Source organism: Carassius auratus, unplaced genomic scaffold, assembly GCF_003368295.1.
Source record: "Carassius auratus strain Wakin unplaced genomic scaffold, ASM336829v1 scaf_tig00217246, whole genome shotgun sequence".
Lineage (NCBI taxonomy): Eukaryota > Metazoa > Chordata > Actinopteri > Cypriniformes > Cyprinidae > Carassius > Carassius auratus.
Window position 1 is genome coordinate 71,906 of NW_020528962.1, and position 27,988 is coordinate 99,893.

General features: G+C 35.7%; 4 protein-coding genes across 8 annotated transcripts in view; 2 read left to right on the plus strand and 2 right to left on the minus strand.

The window, feature by feature from the left end:
• Positions 1 to 7,051, plus strand: part of LOC113100316 (SH3 and multiple ankyrin repeat domains protein 3) — a 68,886-nt gene extending 61,835 nt beyond the window's left edge. For all 4 annotated transcript variants that reach the window (XM_026265107.1, XM_026265108.1, XM_026265109.1 and 1 more), the window contains one exon: positions 6,328 to 7,051. In XM_026265107.1, the coding sequence (XP_026120892.1) occupies positions 6,328 to 6,877 (550 nt within the window). In that variant the 3' untranslated portion in view covers positions 6,878 to 7,051. The remainder of the gene's footprint in view (positions 1 to 6,327) is intronic.
• Positions 7,052 to 12,830: 5,779 nt separating this feature from the next.
• Positions 12,831 to 17,219, minus strand: LOC113100325 (rab-like protein 2A). The gene is made up of 8 exons (XM_026265126.1): positions 16,641 to 17,219; positions 16,540 to 16,569; positions 16,337 to 16,416; positions 16,062 to 16,141; positions 15,497 to 15,608; positions 15,296 to 15,393; positions 14,609 to 14,692; positions 12,831 to 14,526 (listed from the first exon to the last, which is right to left on the minus strand). The coding sequence occupies exons 1-8, from the start codon at positions 16,739 to 16,741 to the stop codon at positions 14,452 to 14,454; spliced, it is 660 nt and encodes a 219-aa protein (XP_026120911.1). The 5' UTR covers positions 16,742 to 17,219; the 3' UTR covers positions 12,831 to 14,451.
• Positions 17,220 to 20,143: 2,924 nt separating this feature from the next.
• LOC113100327 (tripartite motif-containing protein 35-like) lies at positions 20,144 to 23,551 on the plus strand. Its single transcript, XM_026265129.1, has 6 exons — positions 20,144 to 20,666; positions 21,222 to 21,317; positions 21,406 to 21,636; positions 21,793 to 21,815; positions 21,922 to 22,040; positions 22,846 to 23,551. The coding sequence occupies exons 1-6, from the start codon at positions 20,262 to 20,264 to the stop codon at positions 23,385 to 23,387; spliced, it is 1,416 nt and encodes a 471-aa protein (XP_026120914.1). The 5' UTR covers positions 20,144 to 20,261; the 3' UTR covers positions 23,388 to 23,551.
• A 72-nt stretch (positions 23,552 to 23,623) lies between these two features.
• Positions 23,624 to 27,455, minus strand: LOC113100328 (outer dense fiber protein 3-B-like). 2 transcript variants are annotated; one of them, XM_026265130.1, is made up of 7 exons: positions 27,217 to 27,455; positions 26,653 to 26,769; positions 25,592 to 25,795; positions 25,397 to 25,498; positions 25,200 to 25,321; positions 24,985 to 25,125; positions 23,624 to 24,549 (listed from the first exon to the last, which is right to left on the minus strand). In XM_026265130.1, exons 2-7 carry the CDS (start codon positions 26,762 to 26,764, stop codon positions 24,457 to 24,459), a joined length of 774 nt encoding a protein of 257 aa, XP_026120915.1. In that variant the 5' UTR covers positions 26,765 to 26,769; positions 27,217 to 27,455; the 3' UTR covers positions 23,624 to 24,456. The 2 variants fall into 2 exon arrangements, with proteins under 2 accessions (XP_026120915.1, XP_026120916.1); XM_026265131.1 differs by having other exon boundaries at positions 27,136 to 27,455.
• Between the last annotated feature and the right edge of the window lie 533 nt (positions 27,456 to 27,988).

The following is a 27,988-nucleotide window of genomic DNA, read 5'->3' on the forward strand; positions in this document are numbered from 1 at the left end:
TGACATCTCAGAGAATACCAAAGAAAATCACCTGTGTCTGTGTTCACAAGATTTAAAGAGCAGTCATCTTTAACTTTTATTTAAAAGTTAATTCAGAACCTTAAAATGTCTTATTCATTTAAAAGAATTAAATGTTAATGTTTAACATGCTTTCTTCATTGAGACGATTGAAGCCCCAGAACTATCTCAACATTGGACGACCACTGGTAAGTAACGTAGAACGTCCTGAGGCTGATCTTACAGCTCTACCATATAAGCCAAAGACCATAGTTGAATAATAGTTTGATGAAATCGACCAGAGCTACAGGGACAGTTTGAGTTCAAATAAATGAAGTATCAGTTGGAATAAGTAATGTTTTATATAAAAGAACAAGAGGCGATGTTTTTTCTGTCTGGATTTTTTTAAAGCACCAGCTATATTCTATTTTGCTTATATCCTCAAATACAGCTGAAGTCCTTTATATTTCAACAGATGTGACAAGGACATGGAAGACAGTAAACCTTAGCTTTTAGCAACTAGGGTAAATCAAATGTCATTTATTTTCTATTCTTTAATATCCACTAATCCCATATTCAATCACTATTGCTGGCATTGCTCTGGGTTTTATTAATCACTTCTGCAGGTTCTGTGTTCCCTTGTCCACCCTGGCAAATCAACCAAAATGTCTGTCCCTTGTGACAGTATCGTCAAGTATTCTCTGTGCATCTGTTTTGGTCATCGGTTATGTCATCTTTTTCAGTAAACATGATGTGACTTGAAAAAACATTCTTGATGACATGCAGTAGGGTAATTACATGACATGAATCTAATTTTAACCATGAAGCACTTCTTTTAGTCCCTCTGTCTTGCCATTTGGGTGTTCACAAGGTTACAGATGGCCTGAGGGCATGCAATATCTCAAGCTTTGACCTTTCACCTTCCAAACTCTTGTTACATCTGAGCTTTTTCCTTGTGACCTGCTTCTCTACAGCAGGGGTTCCCAAACTTTTCCCTTCCACGACCCACCTAGACAAGCGTAATCTATTTCACTCCCTACCAAAATATTTAAGAAAAAAAATGCTTGACATTACTTTAAGCCTAATCTTACTTTTGTTTGATGACAGAAATTATTTAAGAAAAATAACCATTTTATTTTAGAGTACAACTGAAAAATTTCACTACTTGTATCTAAGTTTTCATTTTTGTTTACAGACGTCAAAATATGAAATGTCCATAAAACTGTGAAACAGGCTCACTCCAGTGAACTGTAATCTGCACTGCTGTTTTGTTGCAGAAAATGCATTCATGATCCTTCCGTGTGTGTCTGCGAAATGGAGCACAATCCAACACTTTTTTAGAAAAGCATAAGAAGCAAAGCAGAACTATCTAAAGCAGTTTGGAGTTAAAAATAATTGTGAAATAGGTTAAAAAAATAATAATAAACAGATGTCTCGTTAAAAAAAAAAAACTGGATGACAGTTAAGGCAGAAATCTATTTTTGCAATGGTTAAATGTTCAGCAATATCTTCAAAAGATTTCTGAACTTTGGCCAATTTTTCTCTAAATAGAGATGATACGTCAAGGAAATATTGCAAATTTTTTACATTTTGTCAAGTGGAATTGTTTAAATCTTGTAGTGTTACAATTAACCCTGCGTTTGTGCCCTGCTCACCCTGTACTTGTGAAATGCTTTTTACAAACCGTTTCCCGAACAAAGACAGAGTTAGAAGCAGAGTTCAAACAGAGGATAGAAATGAATTAACATGGCCTACATGAAACCGTTTTTGTAAAATTAGAATTTTCTGGTGTATGCAATCTCCTGCAGAATATAGTGTATTGAAGTGAGCAATTTTTTTCTCTTTAGTATTGCGGACCGATTGAACCTTTTAATAACATTGCTCGGAGACCTTCACTGTTATTATAACTCGTGCGCGCCCGCGCTTCAAAACACGCACCGCACGCGGACTAAATTGCAATTCGAAAATCACAGATATTCCTTTTTGTAATTAATGTTGGTAGACTATATCGTGCAGCCCTAGACTGAACTTTGTAAGTGTGTGTGTCATTGAAATGCAAATTTAGCTGCAGGCCAAGTGACTTTGTGCGACCCACCTTGTTCCATTCTGTGACCCACAAGTGGGTTGCGACCCACAGTTTGAAAACCCCTGCTCTACAGCACTGTGCTAGCAGTATGTATGTGGGTCCTTGTGTGACTGATTTTTTATTTTTTATTTTTTTTCATGCAACATCATATGATAGAATGTGTTTGACCCATGTTTATCAAAATAATTTTGAGCTATGAGCTACTTGTCCAACCCATTTGTCCAACGCTCGATAAAGTTCTTTTAAAAATGGATTGTATTTAAATTAATCATACCATCTGAAAGTTGTCATTTTTCACTGGATTATCCAATATAAAACTAACATATGCATCACAGTGTCATCATTATAATAATTTACAACCCCAAATCAGAAAAAGTTGGGACAGTATGGAAAACGCAAATAAAAAAAGAAAGTAGTGATTTCTAAATTTACTTGTATTTCATTGCAGACAATATGAACACAAAATATTTCATGTTTTGTCTGGTCAACTTCATGTCATTTGTCATTCAGACCTGCAACACATTTCAAAAAAAGTTGGGACAGGAGAAATTTAGGGCTAGTAATGAGGTAAAATGGTTAAATAATGATGTGATTTGAAACGGGTGATGTCAACAGGTGATTGTAATTATGAGCGGTACAAAAGCAGCATCCAAGAAAGGTCTAATCCTTTAGGAGCAAAGATGGGCCGAGGATCGCCAGTTTCGAATACGTGAGAAAATTATTGAAATGTTTAAAAACAATGTTCCTCAAAGAAAGATGGGAAGAGATTTGGATATTTCACATTCAACAGTGCATAACATAATTAAAAGATTCAAGGAATCTGGAGGAATTTCAGTGCGTAAAGGACAAGGGCACAAGCCTAAGCTGAACAACCGTGATCTCCGATCCCTCAGGCGGCACTGCATCAAGAATCATCATTCATCTATAAGCGATATCACCACATGGTCTCAGGACTACTTTGGCAAACCTTTGTCAAGTACCACAATACGTAGTTACATCCACAAATGCCAGTTAAAACTGTACTGTGCCAAAAGGAAGCCCTATGTTAACAGTGTCCAGAAGCGCCGTCAACTTCTCTGGGCTCGGAGGCATCTGGGATGGACCATCACACAGTGGAAACGTGTACTGTGGTCAGATGAATCAGTATTTCAGGTATTTTTTGGGAGGAATGGACGCTGTGTGCTCCGGACCAAAGAAGAAAAGGATCATCCAGACTGTTACCAGCAACAAGTCCAAAAGTCCCGACCTTTCTCCAATAGAGAATTTGTGGCGCATTTTGAAGTGCAAGATGCGACTACCAAGACCCCGTACTGTTGCCCACCTTAAGACTTGTTTGCAAGAAGAATGGGACAAAATTACACCTGAAACACTTCATCACTTCATGTCTTCAGTCCCTAAACGTCTTGTAAGGGTTGTGAAAAGGAATGGCAACATTACAAAGTAGTAAATGCTTTACTGTCCCAACTTTTTTTTTAAATGTGTTGCAGGTCTGAATGAATGGAAAGGATGCATATTTACAAATGACATGAAGTTGACCAGACAAAACATGAAGTATTTTGTGTTCATATTGTCTGCAATGAAATACAAGTCAAAGTAAATTTAGAAATCACTACTTTCTTTTTTTATTTGCGTTTTCCATACTGTCCCAACTTTTTCTGGTTTGGGGTTGTATCATTCCTCTGTGTGTTTGTTATGTTTCTGTCTCTCCATTCAAACATGCTGTCCAAGTTTACTGTGTTTGCTAAGCGTTTCATTTCTATAGTTTTGTGACACTTTCATCCTTTAATCATGCTAACACTTTGATCGCTCCTGCTTCTTCTTAGAAAAATGGTTGTACATTGTAGTTTTATGCATTTCTTTTATTTTTCATGCATATTTGTTCATTTTACTAAATTTCTGTTTCATTTGACCAGAATGGCACCTTACCCCAGACAGAGGATGTAATGAAATAAATGCTGTATTTGATTTCACATCATTGTTAATAAAAGTCAGTCTTTATTGATCTTGTTTATATGTGCACGTTCCACCATTGAAAGCTGATGTCTGGGGCTAGCTGCGCTCTGGTCTGTGTTGCTATACATTTGGTTTGCATTCAATTGACATTGTTGAGGATGTGAAGTGTGTGGTGTTTGTTTTTGTTCTGTCACGGACTGATGCTAACCGACCACTCTCTCTCTCTCCCATTGCCCCTCACTCTCTCTCTCTCTCTCTCTGTTTCTCCATCTCCCTCTCTCCCTCTTTCTCTCACTCTCTCTTTGCATGCTACCCAGCTCTGTCTAGAGCTGAATCTGAGGCTAAGCCCAGAAGAGCCGGGCACCTGTGTAAGTGCGCATGAATCATCTCATCTCTCTTTATTCTTTTTTGTTGTTGTTGTTTTTCTACACCCCTGAGTCAAACCTTGATCATCATCCATCCTTCCTCATCTACTGACCCACCTAATGCTAATTTGGTCAGGCCTCTCTCAACCCCAGCTTTTCCTTGTTTTTCATTGGCTGCTTAATTCTCCTCAATCATCAAGTTACATAGGCAAAAGGATTTAAACAATATAAGTATAGGACATTAGTTTTCATTTAGATTTTTCATAGATTGCTTTTACAGACATGATAGGTAATGATCAGAGCTTGCATCTATATTGCTAAATAAGTTCTGTTCTCTTCACCCAGGGTGCACCCAGAATGGATAGCCATGTAAAAACTAAATATAAGGGCACTTTCACTTAAGATTCTTTTATTATTACTGTTTCGGCAAGTCAAAATAATGAAACCTATATATTGTTATATATATATCACATGAAGTAATTTGAAGGTTGAGATGTTATGCATGTCTCCACATCTGTCTTGTGTTATTTCTCATGTGTTGCATGTTTGGTTTCGCTTTCAGTGTTCTGCTGTAGTGCTCATAAAATTGGTGTAAATCTGTCCATGTTTTATTTTCAATTCAAATTGCATTTAAACTCATGTAACACCTCACTCATTACCATTGATTGTTAACAGAATTACATCAGTTCTTCGCTTCATTGCTCACAGAGGCAAGTTCTAAGTGGAGAGCGAGTTTCTTCTGCCTAGTTACATTTGTAGTGTGCAGAAGTTGATTAACACTTCAACTTTATACACTGCTTTTAAAACAATCTTGATGAACATAATAAATTAATGAATTTAGTGTCAAAAGCTGAAATTTTTATTTTTATTTAATATTGATATGCATCTGGTCAGTTGTTCTGAATTTAGTGTTTCTCATTAACTAAATTGCATTTATACATGCAATAATATAAATAATACATAATACATAATCTTAAATAATTTAAATTAAATGAAGCTTTTTGTCTAATTTTCTTAAAATATCTAAAAATCCTTCAAAAAAGAAAAATTTACTTGAGAAGCAACACACCATAAAATGTCTTACAGTATTGGATATTTTAGTAACACTTTGCAATAAGGTCCCATTAGTTTACATTGGTTAATGCATTAACTAACAATGATCAATACATTTGTTACAGTATTTATTATTTTTGTTAATGTTACGACTGTTCATTGTTAAGTCAAGGTCCATTAAATGATATTAACAGATGCAACTTTTAAATAATTAATGTATTAAATGGTGAGTGACATGAATATCTAACATTTAAAAATGATTAAGAAGTTTAGATGTTCATGTTAACAAATATAGTAAACTAATGTTCACAAATTAAATGTTATTGTGAATTGTTCCCAGTATTTTTAATTAAATTTATCTTAAAATCTGCCAGTGCAGTAAGAGAAAATACACTTTTATTCAAGATACAATGCATGAAAACATTAATATTATATGTGGTTTGCTTCACAAGTAAATTTAGGATTTTTTTTTATATTTTCACTGGTAAAACAATCAAAAAACTAATTAAGAAGTCATTTTCACATTGTAAATAGGGTGAATTCTGATGTCATGTTGACTAAGGAGAAAAGACTTTAAATAAAATTTTAGTTGTATGACTGAACTATATCAAAATAAAAATAAAAAATCTAAGATCGATTTTATGATGTATTCTCTATCTTTGCTCCACTATTGAGGCTAAACGCATTTATTAAGCATCTCACTAACTCTAGTTTAGTGTGTTTGCCACATCTAACTCAAAGAGCATAGAGTCCTAACATAGCTGATGCTTTCTCTAAAACTGGGCGAGAAAGAGCCACTGAATTTCTGTTGTTTCGCACAAAAAAGAAAAAGTTGTCTTTCAATCTTTTATTTCTTCTGTTCCCTACTTTTAGACTCTTCAGCAGTCTGGGGGAGCTCCATACTATCTCTCAGAGAGGCTACGGCACCACCTACACCATCAGACCAGGTAGCCGCTACCCAGTGACCCGGCGGACACCCAGTCCCGGTTCCCCGGACCGCTCGGATCCTCTGGGACCCATCCGGGGCTTTGGTCTGGCCACTTCTCCCATCACACCCCCCACAATCCTTAAGTCGTCTAGCCTCAGTCTCCCTCACGAACCTAAAGAAGTGCGTTTTGTCATGAGGAGCTCCAGTGCACGGAGTCGTTCTCCCTCGCCTGCCCCCTCCCCGGGCTTGCCCTCCCCCCTGCTCACTCTACGGCCATTCCACCAGAAGCCCCTCCACCTGTGGAACAAGTACGATGTTGGCGACTGGCTGGCCAGCATTAACCTGTCTGAACACCGGGAGCAATTCCAAGAGCATGAGATCGAGGGCTCCCATCTGCCTGCTCTGACCAAGGAGGAATACGCTGAGCTGGGCGTGACGCGCGTCGGTCATCGCATGAACATCGAGCGCGCCCTTAAACAGCTGCTGGAGAGTTGACCACGCGCCTCCCTCTACCTGTAGCTAGTCTCAACACAGTTTTCTTTTATTTTCTTATTTAATTTGTTTGTCTTGTTTTTTTTTGTTTGTCTTTTTCAATTCCTGAGCTTTACATCCGAAGTGTGTCATTTCGATGTTAAAACACTTATCCTATTACACACTTTTCGTGAAAAACTATCACTGGGGTGGTACTAAAAGATATTAATATCTACCATTAGGTACTAATATGAACATTTTTGGTACTAATATGTAAGGCAGTGGTGTCTAAATTTGCTCTTTGAGGGCCACTTTCCTGGAGTTTAGCTCCCACCAGTTTCAACACACTTTGTTTCTAGTGATTCTTTAGACCATCATTAGCTGTTTCAGATCTGTTTAACTGGAACTAAAGATAAACTCTGCTGACAAGTCGCCCTCCAGGAGCAGGATTGGACACCCCTGCTTTAAGGTACTATTATGCTTCCTTTAGGGCTAAATAAGTGGGTTTGGAAAGAAGCAGTACATTTTGAGTCATTGCAGAAATTTTTGAAACTTTTAGGAATTTTTTGAAATTTTACGGAAATGTTATGCCCCTTTAACCCTGGGAACCCTTATGCCCAAAGGTTTACCTTTTGAAAGGCTACTGCCCCAGTGACAGCTTTTGTACCTTTTTTTACAGGAGTGCAGTTTAATATTCCCCTTTAAACATTGCTCTGTTTATTTAAACATACCAACCAATCTGACACACCAACATTTGACCAACAGTTTAAACACAACCATTTTCACAATTTTCAATCGCCCAAGAAATTACACACTTCAGTTTGGAATAATTTCGCTATTTCCTAAATCCATCATTAGTGTAGTGGGTGTTTACTCAATGCTGTTTTTGCAGCACTATCCTAAGCCCCTCCCACACTACCACCAGCAGCCAATCACATGGGTGCTGTTTGTTTGGGAGGGGCTGTGAATTTAATGATTGAATTGGCTTTGTTCACACTGCACAAAAATCAGATTTGTTTATCTACAATTGTGTCATGGTATCATGCTGCTGAAATCATGATACATTAAAGTATTTAATTCATTTATGCAAATACTGAAACTGCTCATTGATTACTATTCATTATTCAAAATTTGTGTATTTGCAAAGTAAATCTCATCCCAAATTAAGAGATACTTGAAATTCAATTAGACAGTTCACGCTTTATTTTAATTCGATTTCAAACCACCTATTGTACAAATGTGGCTTTAAACAGTTTTTTGAGTCCAAACTACAAAAATACAATAAAAATAGATTTTTTTGCTCTGTCTGAACAAAGCCTAATGAAAATAATATTAGTTTCATTAGCATGATAAACACCCTTAGTCCCAAAACCAGTTTTTCTATTTTCTTTCCACTGTGTCATTCATTCAAAAAAGGAGGGATGCTGTTGAGAAAAGGAAGTTCAGTTGCCTTTCAGAGTATTTTTTTAGGAGTGGATGAGCAGAGTGGGCGTGGCCGGATCCTCTCTGTTTACCGCCTGCCCCCTTCTGGCTGAGGGAGGTACTACACTCGGAGAATGTTTAACCAACACTAGTGGCTTTTTCATAATCAGACTCTTAACTTTGGGGTTCCAAAGGAAATATGACAGTAGATAGAATATCTCAATGTATTTAAATAGCTTTGAAAATGGAGAGAGACAGCAAACAACAGAACGGACCGTTCTGTCTCTCTCCCTAGATGATTTATTCCACCAATAATTTACCAGTTTTTACCAATTATATACATATATATTTGACAGAAAAAAAGTATATAGATATATGAATATAAAATTTTTTTCATAAATATAAAACATATATATATATATATATATATATATATATATATATAACACTCTTGAAAAAGATTTTTGGTTATCCTTTTATGATGGACTGTAGCATGAAACGTTACATCACCATACGGAATGATGGTTGACTGGTTTGTTCGATTTGCATTGTACCAACCCCTTTTTTGCTTTTGTTTGTTAAAGTTTTACTGAACCTGGTCTTCCATCTTTAATTGAACATCCCACAGTGGGCTGTCACACACACCACTTGTGTCTGTTATTCGTTTGTAGTTTTTTACATATAAATCAAAAAAAGTGTTCCCAATATAGTTACACACTTTCATGCACACAGCCAAACCAGTTTCTTATCCAAATTTGATCTAAACGAGTCTTCTTAATTTGGTAATAAGAGATTCTGAATAAGAAACTCTGCAATAAGTGTGCATGTAAACAAGTGTGTGAACAAATGTGTGTGAAGTGTGCATGATACGACCACTGTGGGACGAGAAACATCTGGAATATTGCAGCTCATCTGGATGGTAACGACTTGTGTTCGACATCTCATTAAGAAACTAGAAGACAGAATCTATAATTGTAAAAGTTTCCACCGTATGGCTTATATGTTAACCTGCTGTAAGCACTGAAGCATTTGGCCTATTTGTTTTGGCCTTTTTGATTTCTTTATTTTGATTTTTAAAAAATTTCTTCTCCTCATTGGTGGATTTTGTAGCTTGTGAAATATGATGCTTAGAAGAATTTTATGAATTCATTTAGAATTCATTTTATGATGACAATTAGTTGAAAGTAAATGCTGAGGACAAAAGATTGAATGAAAAAACATCAATGAAAAAGATGCCCAGAGATCCTGCAGCTGTATATATGGACAAATTACTAAAATGTTTGCTTTTTATATCAATCACAAGCAATGTATATATGATAGTTTTCATATAAATTTTTAAAAATCAAAAAATATATAGATCTATATATGAATGTTTGGCATATATGCATAGTTAACCACCTGTAAAAAAAAAAAAAAAGGTGAAGATTTTACTCTTTGTATGGAGCTTGGGGGTGATTTGCACAAAACAAGGTGCTAGCATTTCAAGCCATTCATTCCCACCCGTCCCATTCAACCCTCTATTAGGGCTCAACAGATGCATATATGACCTGTTTGCATATTTAAACGAAACCTGGGATCCAAACACAGACACACATATGCTAATTTCTCTCCTGTGCATCATCAGTCCTGTTTTTAATACCTAACGTATGTGTGTGTCTTAGACTGTAACAGCAGAAAGAGTTTATGCTTCACCGTTGGTCATCTCTTCTCTTGCATCTGAAATCAGGCCGCACAATAACAGCCAAGGATGACGAGACCTCAGTGCATCATCAGATGAGCATGCCAGCAACACTGTGTAGGAAAATTCCCTTTTGTAGGAGCAGCATTCAGTCGGAGTAGATGCCATATTTATCATGACATGAGCTAAGAGAAGCTGTGAGGGACTGAAGTACAGCCTGTTCACACTGCAGCTAAGAACAGATGTCACTCCTCTTCTTAATGCTGTTCTATACAGACTGTTAAATATGGGAGTGGCATTCTAAACCTGAATTTACTAGGGATACAAAACCAATTGTGATTTTAGGCATTATAACACATTGTACAGAATGAAAAATGGATATAAATATTGGAATTTTCTAAAGATCGTATTTTACAGTTATTAATTTATTACTGGTAAAGATTCATTTTTAATAGTCCTATATACACATATATCTATATCTATATATACATATATATATATATATACACAGACACACACTAGCAAAATTTTGAAGGTAATCTTTTTATGTATTCTTTTTTTTTTTTTTTTTTTTAAAGTGACAGTAAATACATTTATAATTTTATAAAAATATATATATTTTTAATATATGCAAATATAAAAAAAATTATTTTAAATTGTAAAACAAAATATATATATATATATATATTACGATTTAACTGTATGTTTTGATCCTTAACATGCAGCTTTAGTGACAATAAAAGACTTCAAATGAATTAGTTTTTCTTAATCTGATAACTGATATTGTGTTGATAGTGACTCATATATATATATATATATATATATATAATATATATGTATGTATGTGTATATATATATATATACATATATATATATATATATATATATATATATATATATATATATATATATATATATATATATATATATATATTCCAATTGATTGACATTTAAAATATACAAATATCCAGCATAAAATAAAGTGTGACCTATGACTGAGCAGACTGTACTTTTATAACCTCATTTCTGTTCTGTAAATATGGTGTTTACTCTTTAGATTACATTTTATTCTCCCATCCTAGATGAAGACTAGTTAGTATGTATCACATTAACAGAGATCCTGCCCTCCCATCCTAAAGCAGCCGCTCTGTGTTAAACCGTCAGTCTGTCTGACTTTACAAGGGCTTGAATGAAGGTGTTGAGGGGCCGTTTGGAGTCGGGCCCCAAGATAACTGTGAATTACTTACTATATCCTCGGATGCAGATGAGCCCGGAGCCTACTACACACAGATTTCTTCATTCCGTGGTAGACTTGTTAAATCCACTTAGTTTTTTTTATTGAAATCTTACAGAAACGCTCCATTTTCAGTTTAGACCTTTTTCATTTTTCATCTCACTCAAAGTCATGTTCCAACCTTCAGCTCATCCAGAAGAACAAAGGCAAGCTTGCGTGTGTTTTTGTGAATGTCGTCCCACTCTGGAGACTTGGAACTGCATTTCTGAGCCGTATGTACCACAGTTTTCCTCTTCTCATCTTCTGAAAACTCGCGAGCTGAGATTTTCAGTCTATACACATCACTTTCATCTTTCATAATATTGGTGTTGCTACATTATAGTTGTTCTAGCAGGAGATGAAAGGACAACAACATGAACAAATTTGCCAAAAGATGATTATCGTTTTTTAGCTTTTCTTTGAGGTTGATTGGAACTAAACGCTGTTTGAACCAGCACTAGGGTGCCACCTCCTGGACATTGTGAGACCACACACATGTCGTGTTTCTTTTTGCTCTCTGGTTATGAGTTTATGTACATTTTTTATGTTTTTCAGTGATTTCCATACGTGGCCCGATCTATTGTGTTTTTCTTGGGCACATTCATGTCTGGATTTAAGAATCTGTTCTGTTTGGCTTGAATTCCAGAAAGTCAATTAGTGACTGACTTGCACATTAGGTGGACACTCTCCCTGACCCTTGCCCTTTACTCTCTCCCAATGTAGCGCAGACATCAGTTCTGCATATTTAACCAGAATGAAAATTGCAGTTGATTTCTTTGTGATTTTACTCAACCGATGGCAGGACGAAACATGAAATAAAACACATCATTTACATGACTGCATTATGTTATAGGGTTGTCCATCTTGTTTTCTGACCAACAAAAGCACAATAAAAATAGCAAGAAATGCAGTATATACTGCTTGTAATGAGCATTGTTTTCTGGTGGGTTGGTTGCTCAGTTGAGGTTTATTTCACTCAGTATTAATGTATTTATGTATTAATGTATTACTTAACAAAGAGAGAGAAGCACTTTCTACAAAGATGTGTAAAAAAATATGGTTGAAACACTGAAAAGTTATTCATTTTGTAACTGAGAGACTATAGAATGCTTAACCTTCAGAAAATATTTTTCCACCTCAAATAAATGTAAAATAAAACTTCTCGTATAGTATTTCGTTTTATAGGTTTGATTAGTATTATATATATAAAATCATGAGCATTAAATATATATATATATATATATATATATATATATATATATATATATATATATATATATATATATATATAAAATCACCAGTATGGGAAACAAGGTTGCAGATTTCACTGGTTATAGTTTTGACTTGAATGCTTATTTTTAAATGACTTTTCACATACATAAAAATACTTGATCTTACCATTTTTGTATTGTATGTACATTTTGTTTTTTTCTTGCAAAAAGATACTTTTACAATTCACAAATTTTATGGTAAGTTTCAGAAGAGTATTGGAATGGTTGATGTTTGATATTAAATCTAGCAACTTCTCATGCATAGATCATTTTCTGTTGTCAGTCATGGTCCATTCATGGAAAGTGCTAATAATTGCTGAATGTTGTCATATGTGAGATCCTGCTTCATAATTCTTTAATATGAACACCATTCTGCTCACAGAACAAGAAAATGACTGTACATAAAAACACCTAGAGGCTTCAGAAATAAGAACATTTTTCTAAAGAGATGTAAGTTGTTTCCAGTTCATTTACACACATTCATGTTCAGTACAAAGCTGGTTCTATTTCAGTTCACCAACACAGATCTATGTTTGATATATAAAGCACTTGTGCAAAACATCACAAAACACGAACTAAATGCAATAATAGAAAAATAAAACTTCACAGTTTGTGCAATATGAATAAATGCTCTTTACAGTAATGATTATTTCTGATTTCTAAAGGGGAAACTCGTGAATAAATATCTGGTTCATGTTTTACTTCAAATATAATTTTGCATAATGAAATTGATTAAACGTTGATTTTTTGCATGATGTATTTTGGACATAGGTTGCATTTTTATGACAATCCCGCATGACAAACATCTGTCCAAACATAATTGTTGACCTAAAAAAAATCTGCACCAATTCATTAGAGAACAAATACTTTAAAATGTAAATAATTTACAATCAGTAATTTAAAAAATTTTGAGGGATGGTGTGTTTTGGTTGTGCTGTAACATGATAGGAGTGTTCTTGACATTTCTTGAGATGTACTCCTGAACTTCCCCCCAGTTTCACTGGACAGCATCAAACAGTTGCATGTGGAAGTGGCAATGAATGCTTTACAATTGGCTTGCATGTCCATTTGACTCTCTTTGAGATGTCCAGTGAGTGGGTCAAAGAATGAAAGCTGCACATTATCAGGTAAAGTAAACACAAGTCATTCGTCCTCTTTTTAAGATAAAAGTCTGGATCTGTAACCTGAAGGTTTTGTCAGTGATCATCAGAGTAGTCACTGCTCTTTATTTGCTCTGGTTTTCACAAACACATTCATCCGCTACACTGAGTTTGCATCATGGCTGTCTCATCCATTCCTGAGAAGAGTTTGATCCTATTCTCAGATATTTTTCTAACAATCTGCTTTAATATAAAAATCAGGTTAATTGGCAAATGGGATGAACATAAAAGTTTGCGTTTTGTAAATGTATAAGGAAACATGCTTATCCTAAAACGGTATACGGTAATTGTTTCAGCTTGTACAGTATAATCAACTACCCTTGTACAAAGATCAAGTACTTTATTGATACCAGTGAGCATCACCAATTGTTACTTGAAATGTGCAAATGCTATAAAATAGTACACTTAAATCTCAGTGGCTCATAAATTTTTCACCGAAAATTTCACCTGAAATCAAAAAAATGTAAATTACAAATATTTCATGTTACATTCGGCACAAAGCTTCACATTCCAGAGTTTTACAAGTTTTAGATCTACATGCTAAATCTGCATGCTCCACAATTCGTATCAAATCAAAGTTCAGAGTGCATTGTGATTCCATCATGTCCATCATCTGTTAATGCCAGCTGTACATTCACCGAAGCATAATTTATTCCAAAATCAGACACACTTTGAGTGGTGTGAGGTAGAGTTCAGCTGTTCAGGATGGTGAGAGGACAGCCATGATCTGAAGATCTCATCAGTACAACTGCAGAAGCAGTGAAGACAGAGAATAAGAAAGGTGTGATGAGTGGTCACGCTGAGTCCAGTTTTCCCTCTTGTGTCTCTTCTTTATCAGATGATTCTTCTTTACTCTCTAATTCAAAGTTCTGCAAAATAACATGAATAAAATCGATCGGTAAACTGCATCATGAAGAGTAAGCATTTACCTTCAAACAAAAACACACACACCTCTAGCTCCCTCATGACTTCATCCATGAAGTCACTGGAGTTCTTCTTGTAGGACAGAGCCATCTGAATGGCATCTTTAAACACCTGTGAAACATTTACAGGACATCAGAACCTCACAGTTCTTAAAACATTCAAACTATTTTTTTGTCCATTCCTCAATTTAAAAAAAAATAAAATAAAAAATAAACGACCAAATAAAATATGTAACAAATAAATAAATAAATGTGTGTGCACTATTCATTTTCATAGAAAAAAAAAAATTTAATTAAATAAAAATAAAAAAAACAATGTGTGTGTGCTATTCACTTTAATACAAAATAAAATGAACAAGAATACATTTCAAATTGCCCACATGTGATGACATATAAATGACAATGTAAAGGGAAAAAAATTACTAGCAAATCCTGAACACAATTAATTTACCTAATTAAAGAGACCTTAACTGGGGAATTGTCATGAATGGAATGTCAGATGAAAACCCATTTTATATGAAAAATATTCATACACCATAGTTACAAGATGAATCCAAATTCATCACAGCAAACAATGGAGAATGTATTTAATCCACACGTCAGACTTAATCAATCTGTTTTAAGAATTCAATAGCTAATGCAGTTTTTTTTATTGCATTCTCTCCTGATATCGGTTTACTGTATCTGTCTAGGACGCTCTGCTTTGCATCCTCACCTTGACCACATTGGTCCCATCGGCAGCAGATACAAAGTAGAAAGGCAGACCTTGTTTCTTAGCGAAGTTGAAACTCTTCTGGGTGACCTTAATGTCAGCTTTTGAAGAGCAGAGAACATAAAAGGACAAAAGATAAGAGACATGCAGAGCGTAACACTGGCTAATCAAGCTCTCATCTGTAATCTCACAAGCCAAATTTACCGTCTATCTTGTTAGCGACCACCAGACAGGGAATCTCTGGACGGTACTCCCGCAGTTCTTTGTACCAATTTGGGAGATTCTTATATGTGATTTTCCTCTGGACATCAAACACCTGGCAAAAGCAATCTTATTCATTCTGAGAGCTTTTTGAGATCTACTGTCTATAAAAAGCAGTAATTAAAAAATAATAATAATACAAAATCATAATAATAATAATGACCTACACCAATTTTTTTCCAACAATTTTAATTTCTACTTATCATTATAAGAGGAGGTGAGTGTGTGTGTTGCTGTTAAATGGCTATTAATCTAAACTACGGCAGCATATAAATAAATATTTATTTCTCTGATTCATGCAAGTAGTTTCAACTTAGTTATTATTTACTAAACATAAAAACTAAAATTAAAGCTAAACAAAAAAAATTTAAAGCTACTACAAATTGAAATTATATCAATATATACTATAGAAATAAAAGGTCATTCAAAATATTAATAAATAGTGGTATTAATAACATTAAATAAATTATACTAAAATAAGACTGAGTGGTTTGCGTCTGTCTCTTACCATGACACAAGCATGAGCTTTATGGTAGTAAGACGGGTGCATGCTTCGAAAACGTTCCTGCCCTGCAGTATCCCAGAAATCTGTCGTGCAGATCAACAAATGCTTCAGGGCTCAGGTTAGACACAAGCATTAACGGCATTAAAAAGTCATGACTTCTTCTCTATAACATGAAAAACAAAAACACCTGGCATTTCTAAATTAAAAAGTCAATTATGCAATACGGCCAACTTTGCAATCATTGACTAAAATAAGACACTTTTGCATGCCAAGCTTACCAACCAGGACGGTTTGTCCATTGATGGTGGTGGTGTATTTGTACAGAGTCAGAGCGTATGTGGAGAGCTGCTGAGGCCGACTGACACATCATTAAGAACCTGACAACTCTGAATCAAACACTGGCACAGAGAGAGAGAGAGAGAGAGAGAGAGAGAGAGCAAGCAGATCTGACTGACATGAAAAAACACAAGACAAAGGATACTATCCATCCATAAGGAATCTCTCCATGAGCCTGAAAAAAAACGATCAAAGCCTTTAGAAAACAAATCGAAAACCCCTTGGCAGTAGTGAAAGAGAGCATACTTGGATTTGCCCACAGCGCTGTCTCCGAGGCAGATGATCTTGACTTGTTCATCAGCGTCATATTTGTCCAGGTCTAGATCAGAGATGCCTCCTGAGTCCATCGCAAGTCCAGCAGGGATGTAAACACTGAGCGTTTTCCCGCACCGGGATTAGATTAAGTTAGATGAAGAAAACAGCCGAAACACCGGGATTAGATTAGATGAAGAAAACAGCCGAAACACCGCTGCTTTTCTCCATTAAATCTAGAGATTGCGTTTAGTTCATCTTCACAAGCCGTAACGCGAATAATAAAGTCTATTTTCCCAAAAATACGTCGAGCGTGTCTGAATCTCGCTTTGGCTAACTGGCTAATTAGTTAGCACATTAGCCTGATAACCCAAGCTAAATCTAAATCATTATTCACGGCAGAATATTTTATAACAATTTAGTGCAGATATGTTTAAAGCACGTCGTAAATTTGTTCGCATTCACGACTGGATAACACACTAGACAAACATCGCTATTTTGTGAATAAAATTTTCGGTTTGTTTCCACAAAAATTTACTGTGGAGATGCGCGACAACAACGCGTCTCTAAGCAACGCCAGGACCCGTAAAGGTCGAGAAAGCGTCGGGCTGTCTTCGAAGGTGCCTGGCTTTTTGATTTTAAAGTACTTTATTCTAAAGATTGCTCTAAAATTAATACAACTAGTGTGAGTGGCAGAAAGGAAATACTGTTATTACTGATAATAATACTACAAAAAATGCAACATAAAATGTAAATGGATGATCACCCGTTCACCCCGTTCAGTTGTCACGAAGGGACAATTATATATATAGACCAAAATAAATAAAAAAAAATTGTACCAGGCTGTAAACGTTTTTTTCTTTTGTAAAGTTTAACATGAGGAGTCTATGGGACTGACTCTCTTTTGGAGACAGCCTCTAGCGGCCAGTCGATGAATTGCAGTTATAGTCACTTCCTTGTTGGTTTCGAGAGGGAGTGGAAGGTTGCCTCTTGATCTAACGTGATTATTTTGACGTGATTATAATTAATGCTGTCAAATCAATTAATCCAATCCAAAATAAAAGTCTTTGTTTACAAATTATACGTGTCTGTGTTTATATGCATGTAGCCTATATTTATTATATAAATACACACACATACATGTATAGGCTATATTTAGGAAACATTTACATGTATACATATATACATATTTATATATAATTTATATTATACATAAATATATATTACATATATTTCTTAAGTATATACATGGTTACATACCAATCAGCTATTGAACTCAAAACACCTGCAAAGGTTTCCTGAGCCTTCAAAATGGTCTCTCAGTTTGGTTCACTAGGCTACACAATCATGGGGAAGACTGCTGATCTGACAGTTGTCCAGAAGACAATCAATGACACCCTTCACAAGGAGCCACAAACATGCATTGCCAAAGAAGCTGGCTGTTCACAGAGTGCTGTATCCAAGCATGTTAACAGAATGTTGGGTGGAAGAAAAACTTTGGAAGAAAAACTGAGGACTGAGGCTGGGGTCAAGGCATAGAGACGTGTCAAGGAATTACAGCTGTTGTATTCCTCTTGTTAAGCCACTCCAGAACCACAGAAGACGTCAGATGCATCTTACCTGGGCTATTGAGAAGAAGAAATGGACCATTGCCCAGTGGTCAAAAGTCCTCTTTTCCACAGTCTGTGATGATTTGGGGTGAAATGTCATCTGCTGGTGTTGGTTCATTGTGTTTTTTGAAAACCAAAAGTCACTGCATCCGTTTATCAAGAAATTTTGGAGCACTTTATGCTTCCTTCTGCTGAGCAGCTTTTTGAAAATGCTGATTTCATTTTCCAGCAGGATTTGACACCGGCCCAAAGTTGGTTAAATGACCATGGTGTTGGTGTGCTTGATTGGCCAGCAAACTCACCAGACCTGAACCTCATAGAGTATCTATGGGCTATTGTCAAGAGGAAAATGAGAAACAAGAGACCGAACAATGCAGATGAGCTGATGGCCACTGTCAAAGAAACCTGGGCTTCCACCTCAGCAGTGCCACAAACTTATCAGCTCCATGCCAATCCGAATTGAGGCAGTAATTAAAGCAAAAGTAGTCAATACCAAGTATTGAGTACATGAACAGTAAATGAACATACTTTCCAGAAGGCCATCATTATAGTAAAAATTATTTTTTTTTTTTTTTTGGTCTTATGAAGTATTCTAATTTGTTGAGATAGAGAATTTGATTTGAGAATTAAATTTGAGCCAGAATCATCACAGTTAAAAGAACCAAAGGCTTAAACTATGTACTTCAGTCTGTATACATTGAATTTATTTAATACAAAGGAACTTTGAACTTTAATAAATTAACTTTTCCACGACATTCAAATTTATTGAGTTGCACCTGTATTATGTACGGTACAATTTGACAGCACTAAGTTTTAAACATAATTTTTCTCAATTATTATTCATTTCTGTAGATGTAAACTTTGACCTATATTTGTGCTTTCCAGGAAACGAATCCAGAAAACAATACCAAGAATGTCTTCTTTGACAAATTACCTGTCAGTAATATCAAACGCAATTATCTTCCCTACTTACTTTTGAGTGTGAGAAAGCAGCAGCACATTACAGAATGTTGTCTTGGTCACATTCTTGACACGGGAATACACAGAACAGAACAGAACAGAAAAACTATAAATCTGCTTGTCAGATAGGATGACAGAAAAGGCTTTTTTTCTTCTTTCCCCCAGAGGTCAGAGAGTACATGACTAGAATAAAATAAAAAAGCTAAAAAACATAATGAATCTAGATGGTTCACACAAATTCTATACAATATGATGCATGCATTCCTCATATTAAATATTTATTTTTTTAGTTTTTTTTAGTTTTGAAATAAAGCCAAACAAGTTGGAGTACTAAAACTGAAGATAAATTAAATTTAACTTAATTATATTAACTTAATTACATATAAATATATTAATTTAATTGATATAAAGTATATTATTTATATAAAAATAAAAATGATAAAAAAGACTAAACTTTAACATAAAAACTGAAAATATAAACGTGTGCTTCAAAATATTCATAAATACTATAACAGAATATAAATGATACTAAAAATAACAGAGATACTGTATAAAGACATTCATATTTACTATATATATATATATATATATATATATATATATATATATTGTAGCTACATATTTTATGCATATATAAACTAGTTTTGGTCCATATTTCTTTGTCACCATATATATAAATATATATATATATATATATATATATATATATATATATGTATGAGAGCGAGAGAGAGAGAGAGAGAGAGAGAGAGACTAGCACCACGTGAAATTGCACTTGGTGAATTGGTGAATAAAGAGTCTAAGTCTAATTTATTATTGAAATTAATAGGGTGTTACTGTAGAAAATATTGAATGCTATGAACAATAGATGGTCGTGCTGAAATGCTGTCTTTGCTCTTATAAGCTCCTCCCTGATTTGCAGTCGTCTGGTATGTAAACACAGCTGAGAGACACTCTTGTGCTCCAAGACAGCTGGACCAGACACAGAGAGGGAGAGCCAGAGAGACACAACTTTTTAAAACATTTAAATTGAATAGGAGGCAAAATGGCCTGTAGACTGTCCCTTACAGAGGAGGATTTCTGTTGCCCCATCTGCTGTGATATCTTCAGGGATCCCATTCTTCTACCCTGCTCTCACAGCATCTGTAACGGCTGTGTGAAAACCTTCTGGAATCGGCGAGGAAGTCAAGAGTGTCCCATCTGCAGAAGGGTGTCCTCCAACCCTAACCCACCCATAAACATCGTGCTGAGAAACATGTGTGATCTAATGAGAGAAACAACAACTGAGGAGCCTCCTGTAGAGACGGTGGAGGTCTGTAGTCTTCATGGAGAACCTCTTACTTTCTTCTGCACTGAAGATCAAGAACTAGTTTGTGGGAAATGCAGAAATGCCAAATCGCATAAGAACCACTGCATCCGTTCAACAGAGGACGCGTCACAGGAACTCAGGGTAAGAACTCAGAGTGTCAGATAGTATGGAAACAGTTTTTAACAACAGTCAATTGCTTGGTTGAAATAACTTGTAGACTCTAGTCAGATTTCACTGATTGTTTGTGTCAGATTTAATGGACCAGAAATGGGTAAGATATGAAAGCTGTCTTGTCAAACAGGTCTTATCACACTAATGGCCCTTATATGACACTCATTCTCAGACTCACAAAAACAAAACATCCGTGGGAACTTTGCTGATAAGTCAAAATCATCAGTCATACCACTGACACATCAGTGCATCACAGGCTGAAGTGAGCACAAAAATAAATAAACAAATGTGTGTGCTGTATAGAAATATTTGTAATATTACAAAAGCACAGAACAAAATTACTAAAACTGAACACAAAAGTTAATTTGAAATAGTAATATTATATATGGTAATAGTATATAAATAATAAAAAAAATAACATACGATATAAAAAATATCCCTACCCTGAAAGAGCTTAGTTTAACCTAGTAAAAATTACAATGTGCCCCAAATTAATTTGTCTCTTCTTTTTCTAACATTTTTTAGCAAGCGCTCCGGCTGAAACTAAAGGCCTTTCTGGAGAAACTCAGAGTCTACGAACAAATTAAACAGTCCTGGGATGAAACAGCAGAGTATATTAAAGTGAGTACCGGGAGCATATTTCAACATTAAAACAGTTGAACTATTGTATGGATTTTGCAGCCTGAATTTGCTGATATTTTGTGCTTAGAATCAGAGCAAACAAACCGAGACTCACATTAAGGAGGCGTTTGACAAGCTGCACCAGTTTCTAGAAACTGAAGAGGCAGCCAGGACGACTGCGCTGAAGAAAGAAGAGGAGCAGAAGAGTGAGATAATTAAGAAGAAGACTGAGGAGATTCGATCAGGGATGTTATCTATCTCACACATTATTGAGTCCATCGAAGAACAGCTGAGAAGGAATGACTTCACATTTCTTGTGGTAAGAATCCACGAGTTTCTTGAGCAGAAAATCTGAATATTATAATGATTTCTGAAGCATCACGTGACTTGATTACCTTTTAAAATGTATAAAATTTGTAGATTTTCTAAACGCATAATATCGCTTCATCTTTGTTTTTATCTACATTATTTCTAGAACTACAAGGCTACAACTGAAAGGTAAGATTCTCACCCCCACCCCCGAAACCCAACCCCCCACTCCCCCCACCCAAACTTCTGGTGAAACCAAACTCATATCAGTATTGACTATTCAAATTTGTTTCAGAACAAAGTGTACACTGCAGGATCAGACCGGACCTTCAGGAATGCTCATCAATGTAGCAAAGCATGTGGGTAACGTAACCTTTGAAGTATCCAAGAAACTACAAGCCAGCATTCGATACAGTGAGTACTGAGTAGATAACATAATCATCTGTACTATTAGCCATTCACACAGAGATGCAGAACGTGTTTTTGTTTTGAAAAACTGCAGATGCAGAATCAGAATGTGAGATATAAACTCTGAATTATGAGAAAAAATTGAGCACTGAAAGACATAAACTTGACCGTTAGTTACTCATTCTCACGCCACAAATCATGTTCTCAAAATAAAAATAAAAAAAGTCAAAATTACCTTTTTTTATTTTATTTATTTTGTATTAATGGCCAAAAATAACTGTGAGATGTACTTTTAGAATTCAGAGTGAAAAAGTCAGAATTGTGAGATATAAATGATATAATCTTGCAAGTCGGAAAAGAAAAAGTCAGAATTGCAAAATGAACTAAATTTTAAGATATACAATAAAGAATTCAGAGGGTAAATTGAAAAACAAAGAAACTGTGAGACGTAAACAATTCTGAGAAGGAAAATTCAGAAAATGTGACTGTTGACATTTTTTCACAGAATTGGGATTTTTTTCTGAGATTGTATCTCAGAATGTCAATTAAGGAAACAAAGAAAACTGGAGGTCAGAGTAGATGCAAATAAAAAGTCGCAATTATCTTTTCTTTTTTTTATTCCATGCTGAAAATGGGATTCCATAGTTCTAAAAATGTGCTTAAAGTATTAAAGATTAAAGAATCATTAAATGTGTCGTGACTTTGCAGTTTACCCCAATTCCACTGCCAGCGTCTCACATTTCACAAAGCAAAATGCATTGTGTGTGAATGTCTTAAAAGTGATTATACATCTCTATCTCTTTCTCTCCAGCCCCAGTAACCTTTGACCCCAACACCGCCCATCCTTATCTGGTCGTGTCGGATGATCTGACCAGTATAACTTACTCTGATGAGCACTTCCCACAGCTTCCAGCAAACCCAGAGAGATTCGACGGCTACACAAGCATTCTAGCTTCTGAGGGTTTTAACTCGGGGACTCACTGCTGGGACATTGAGGTGGGCGACAGCACAGCTTGGGCCGTGGGAGTGATCACAGAATCTGCATACAAACACAGACTGACCCCCTCCAAAACAGGCTTGTGGTATGTGGGCTTCTGCAACGGGAAATATGGGAAGGGCTATTCTCCACAGATCCTCACCCTTCTACGGGTCAATCAGAGAATTCAGAGGATCAGGGTCCAACTGGACTGGGACAAGGGCAAAGTCACATTCACTGACTCAGGTCGCAATATCGGCCTGCATGTGTTTAAACACACGTTCACTGAGAGAGTGTTCCCTTACTTTTATAGTCACTGTATGCAACAGCCAATGAGGATCATGCCAATAGAGACAACTGTGGAAGCACACATTTAGGGGCAAAACTACTTTTAAACTGGTGAAGTTAAGCTGATAGGTTAACTGTGAATACAGTATCGATAATACAGCAATATAAAATCATCCTATGGAGACAATATCAAGAACAGTTCTGCAATTAAAGGTTACCATTTGACTGCAAATGTTCAATCCACCTACACTACTCCAAAACACAACAATGATTCTGCTTTATTATTTTTTTTTGTAAAGAATGCTTAAAGATTTACCTAATATTCTTTGAAGTAAGACTGCATATGTTTTTCAGAGAAAGTGTATTTTATTAAGAAAGACTCAATAAATGTATTATAGCATGAAGAAAAAAAAGTTTTGTAAAAAGACTAAAAATAGAATGTAATAATGAACTACTGCACTGTCCATGTAAATATTGTTCCTGCTTTTGTCTGCTTTGCATTGAGCAAAGCTTACATTTTCAGTTGACTGAAGAAAATAAAAGTTACAACAATAAAGTATTTTGATTCAAAGATTTACTTTCTTTCTTGATTAACACAGTAATCATCAGTGCCGTTCGTCAACATCATGCCATTCCAAAACTTTGTGAGCAGACATGCAAAAATTCAGCTTTGCCAATCACAGAAAGAAATCATATTCTAGAATATATTTAAACAGAAAACAGTTATTGTAATTATATTTTCACAGTATCACCGTTTTTCCCATATTTTTGATCAAATAAATGCAGCCTTGGTGAACATGAGAGAATTTAGATATTATTGTATAACTAGTTTGTTTTTGGGTTTTTTTGGGGGGGGGGTAACCTTGTTTTTTTACTTGGACTGCCATTATGAAAGAACATGGACTCGACAAGGTGCAGTCAGACCAAGAACTAGTAGATTGTGTCTCTGATGTGTTAAAATGCTAGTCTAGGTAGACTTGGTTCACTTAGTTTTGGAATGGAGCTTATTTCTCATGTTGTGGCAGCAGCACAAATATGCATCTTGGAGCCTTTTTAACTGAAACACCATTAATTCAAGTTATGTTTTAGCAATATTAAGACCTGATATGAGAGACCGTAACTTGCTTAACAGAATTCACAAGGACAGAACAGACCCATTTAATCAGCCCCATCCACAATTATGGGAGCGATGTACTCGGAGTGACGAATTCCAAAGGAATAGCTGGGAGCTTTGGTTCCTGTGAAAGTAACCTGTGGAGAGAGACAAAGGGAATCATTTTAGTGGACTAATTCTCATTCATTTAATCGTAGTTTCAGTAGACAGCACTGCAAAGCTAGAAACTAGAGTTCAGAAGTTTGGGGTCAGTGGGGTTTTTTCTTTTGTCCCAATTGGATGTTTACTCTTTGGCATCTTCTTGAACCATTGAATTGGCTGCTTGTTTTTAACTGCAACCAAAAGCAGCTGTGGCTAAATAGAACTGCTGGATTCAACAGGCATGAAGATGCTAGTGAAAAACATAAGAACCAGGGATACAAGTAATGAGAAAACTAGTGCTAAACAATTAAATATGCTTAAACTCTATCATGTGTCTGACTGCTGCTGATTGAGCAGAAATTCAGTGTGTGTGTCATACATATAAAACATGGATGTCAGTGCTGGTGGTCTTGAATTTTAAATGTACAGACCTTTTCTGGATGGTGGGCTCCAGGTCCAGGTTTCTTGGTAAAGTCTCCAGGTGTGAAGTTGCGTCCAGTGATGCTGTACTCAGGGGACTTGTGTTTGTACACACATGAATCCACCACTTGGTAGGTCCCTGGGCCTGGAGTCTGAGAAAACGAATGTCACCATCTTTGCAATGTACATACAAAGAGGTAATTACTGTAATATTATGTGTCCACACCTTCCGTAGATCTTCATGGAAGCTGCCGATAACACTACGACTGCAGAAGGAGACGTTTGGGGCGGATGCTTTATTCACAACTCTTGGCCCCAATACTGGGGGAAGCATGTATGCAGCTGGACCTGGAGACAAGATAATGCATGAAAGGAAATGGACCTGCTCCAGTAGTGTTGTTGTGTGGATCTGTGGGAATCTACCTGGTGTTTGATCATTACGGAACAGTTTAGTCCTTGCAGACAGAGAGAACGCAGGAGCCAAGTAATAAGTGGTCTTTGTTGCATTTTCAGGGGAGTAACTTCCTGAAAGAATTACAAAAGCCAGCTTAACTTTACTCTGTTCTACCATGTACTACATTACAGCACAGCTACTTGTGTTTATGTTGTTTAAAAGACCTGGGCCAGGAGTCTGGAAGGGCTTAATATCCTTGGGTCGGCCATAGACAGAGTATGCAGGGGTTCCATCCCGACCCACCCTGGTGATGTTGGAGGGAACGAGGTAACTGGGACCTGGGGAAGAGTTGGTCTGTAAGCCACGATGACGTGTGCCGAAGCTAAATGCTGGGCCTTTCTGCATCCGCGGGTCATGGTTGTTTATTCCTGTGTAGGGCACAGAATTGCCTCAAAATCACAGCAAGGCAATAATTTTTCACTTAAAAAATTACATTTTGAAAAAGTTACAGGTCCTCCAAATTGGAACTTTGTCTTTTCTCTTACAGGTCTTTCCAGATTGCACAAGGAATCCAAGCAAGGAGAATATCACACAAGTAAGTAGTGATTAGCAGTCCTAGTCACTGATGAGACCAGACATGGCCCGTGTGTAGGTGATAGCCAAGGAGGATTGTGGGAGATGTAGTGTGCAGAGGTGATAGGTAAGGTGACTGGTGATCCTGACTCTGGTTGTTTTTATTGTAAACTTTGTATGCATGTACCCACTAAATATTTTGTGGACAATTTTGTTCCCAGAAGTGATCTAAACCTTCTTTTTGGAGACGCAATTATTTGTAACAGTATAAAAAATAAGTACAAGAATGTTTTAGAAACTGTGAAAAAATGTCAAATGTTTTCTCATAGGGTGTGGATTAGGTTATTGCATTTATTAATAGCTGTATATAAAAACATTAGAATCTATGCAGTGTACCCATTTGTGTGTGTGTGTCTACCTGTTAAGCTACAGTATACTTAGGGCCAAATATCCTCGTTTCTATAGTAATATAAATGTCAAACAACAAGTGGTGACATTTTAAATGGTTTCACTAGACTCACAAAGCAGTCAAATAATGTTTATATTTTTAAATCTGCTGATTTGCAAAAGTTTCTGTGAGGGTTAACGTTATGGGTACGGATCTGGTCAGGTTAGGCTATATATCATTAACCTGATATTAAAATTGGAAGTCTAAAAGATGTCTTCATTAATATAGTGAATCCAATGTGTGTGTGTGTTTGTGTGTGTGTACCAGTTGCCCCTGGCAGAGCATATGTTGGCCCTGGACTGTTATACATTGCAGCGATGGGGCCCCTTGGTCTGTGTGGCCTCCAAGGACCCACCCATACTTCCACAGGTGACATGATATCTGTTGGAAAAAAACTTAATTATTATTATTTACAGAATTACTAAATCTGCTTGTTAAATAGTAATAATAAAAACTTAAAAAGTGTTAAAATAATAGCACGTGAATATCAGCATTTTAGCCTTTAACTTGACCACATTTACAAATAAGTAGTAAGGTAGTTTTCTGGAAGTGGTGACACATACGAACAGGTTACCATGACACTTTTTTGTTAGTGTAGGCAGCTGCAAAACACTTAATTTGCATTTAGCCTCATTTAATTTGAACTGTATTTTAATAAAATTATCATACAGATACGTAACTGTTGAGAGACATGTTTTCTGTAGCATAAAGCATAAATATAAACACCAAACGAAGGAAGCAACTTACCTTAAATGCAAGATATTAAAAAGTGCGTGAATTTAATAGACTGCCGAGTGAGTTTGAAATAAATGCTCGTTTTAAACCTACCTGATGTAATATTATCTCTTAGAATGTTTTCAGTGCGTTGATGATTTTTAGATGCGAAACGATAAAAATGTACACTTAGATAACTGAAAACGACAAAATTACGATCCAGACGTACAATATCTGCACAAAACTATATTATTGACAAATAAAAGTACAATTAAGCAAAAATGTAGCTCGTGAAGAGCTCTTATCAAACTCTCAGCTGCTGCGACTGTGTTTGATTGTTTATAATTGTTTCTTTTGAATCTCTATGACGCCGTCGCCCGGGAGATTCTTTGATGTCCTTTTGAGTGACATTCCAGCGGCTCTGCATGCAAATCCAGCGTAATCCGTGCAGTACTGTTAATTATTTGACAAATTAAGGTATAACTAAATTCAAAAAGTGAGATATTTCAAATGCTAGTTTAATACACATACTGTATTAGGTTCCTCTGTCCTAAAACCAGATTACACTACTTTAAAACACTTATAAAACATATTCAACAGTTTCAAAGTAACAACAATTAGCCTATATACTAAAAAAGTATCTAAAGTAAATCAACCAACACTTAATTAGTGAATGAATAAATAAATAAATAAACATTAAAAATTAGATTTCTAAGAAATCACAATATATTAAGTTTAGAAAAGGGAAAGAATATTTTCTTGAATAGTTTATACTATATATATTTATCTTTTTGCCATTAGATTTTTGTATTATGTCTTAGTTTTGTAAAATGTTGTTTGGAAAAATGTATGGAAAACCAATGATGAATTTCAAAATATCTTAAGT

Coding starts and splice junctions, on each gene's coding strand:
- LOC113100327 (XM_026265129.1), top strand. CDS start 20,262: ATGGCCTGTAGACTGTCCCTTACAGAGGAGGATTTCTGTTGCCCCATC. Junction 20,667..21,221: donor ACGCGTCACAGGAACTCAGG/GTAAGAACTCAG, acceptor AACATTTTTTAG/CAAGCGCTCCGGCTGAAACT. Junction 21,816..21,921: donor TACAAGGCTACAACTGAAAG/GTAAGATTCTCA, acceptor AATTTGTTTCAG/AACAAAGTGTACACTGCAGG.
- LOC113100325 (XM_026265126.1), bottom strand. CDS start 16,741: ATGGACTCAGGAGGCATCTCTGATCTAGACCTGGACAAATATGACGCT. Junction 15,609..16,061: donor AAGCTCATGCTTGTGTCATG/GTAAGAGACAGA, acceptor TGCTTTTGCCAG/GTGTTTGATGTCCAGAGGAA. Junction 14,527..14,608: donor AAGTCATGAGGGAGCTAGAG/GTGTGTGTGTTT, acceptor GTTATTTTGCAG/AACTTTGAATTAGAGAGTAA.
- LOC113100328 (XM_026265130.1), bottom strand. CDS start 26,764: ATGTCACCTGTGGAAGTATGGGTGGGTCCTTGGAGGCCACACAGACCA. Junction 25,499..25,591: donor CTTCCAGACTCCTGGCCCAG/GTCTTTTAAACA, acceptor TAATTCTTTCAG/GAAGTTACTCCCCTGAAAAT. Junction 25,322..25,396: donor CCGTAATGATCAAACACCAG/GTAGATTCCCAC, acceptor TCTTGTCTCCAG/GTCCAGCTGCATACATGCTT.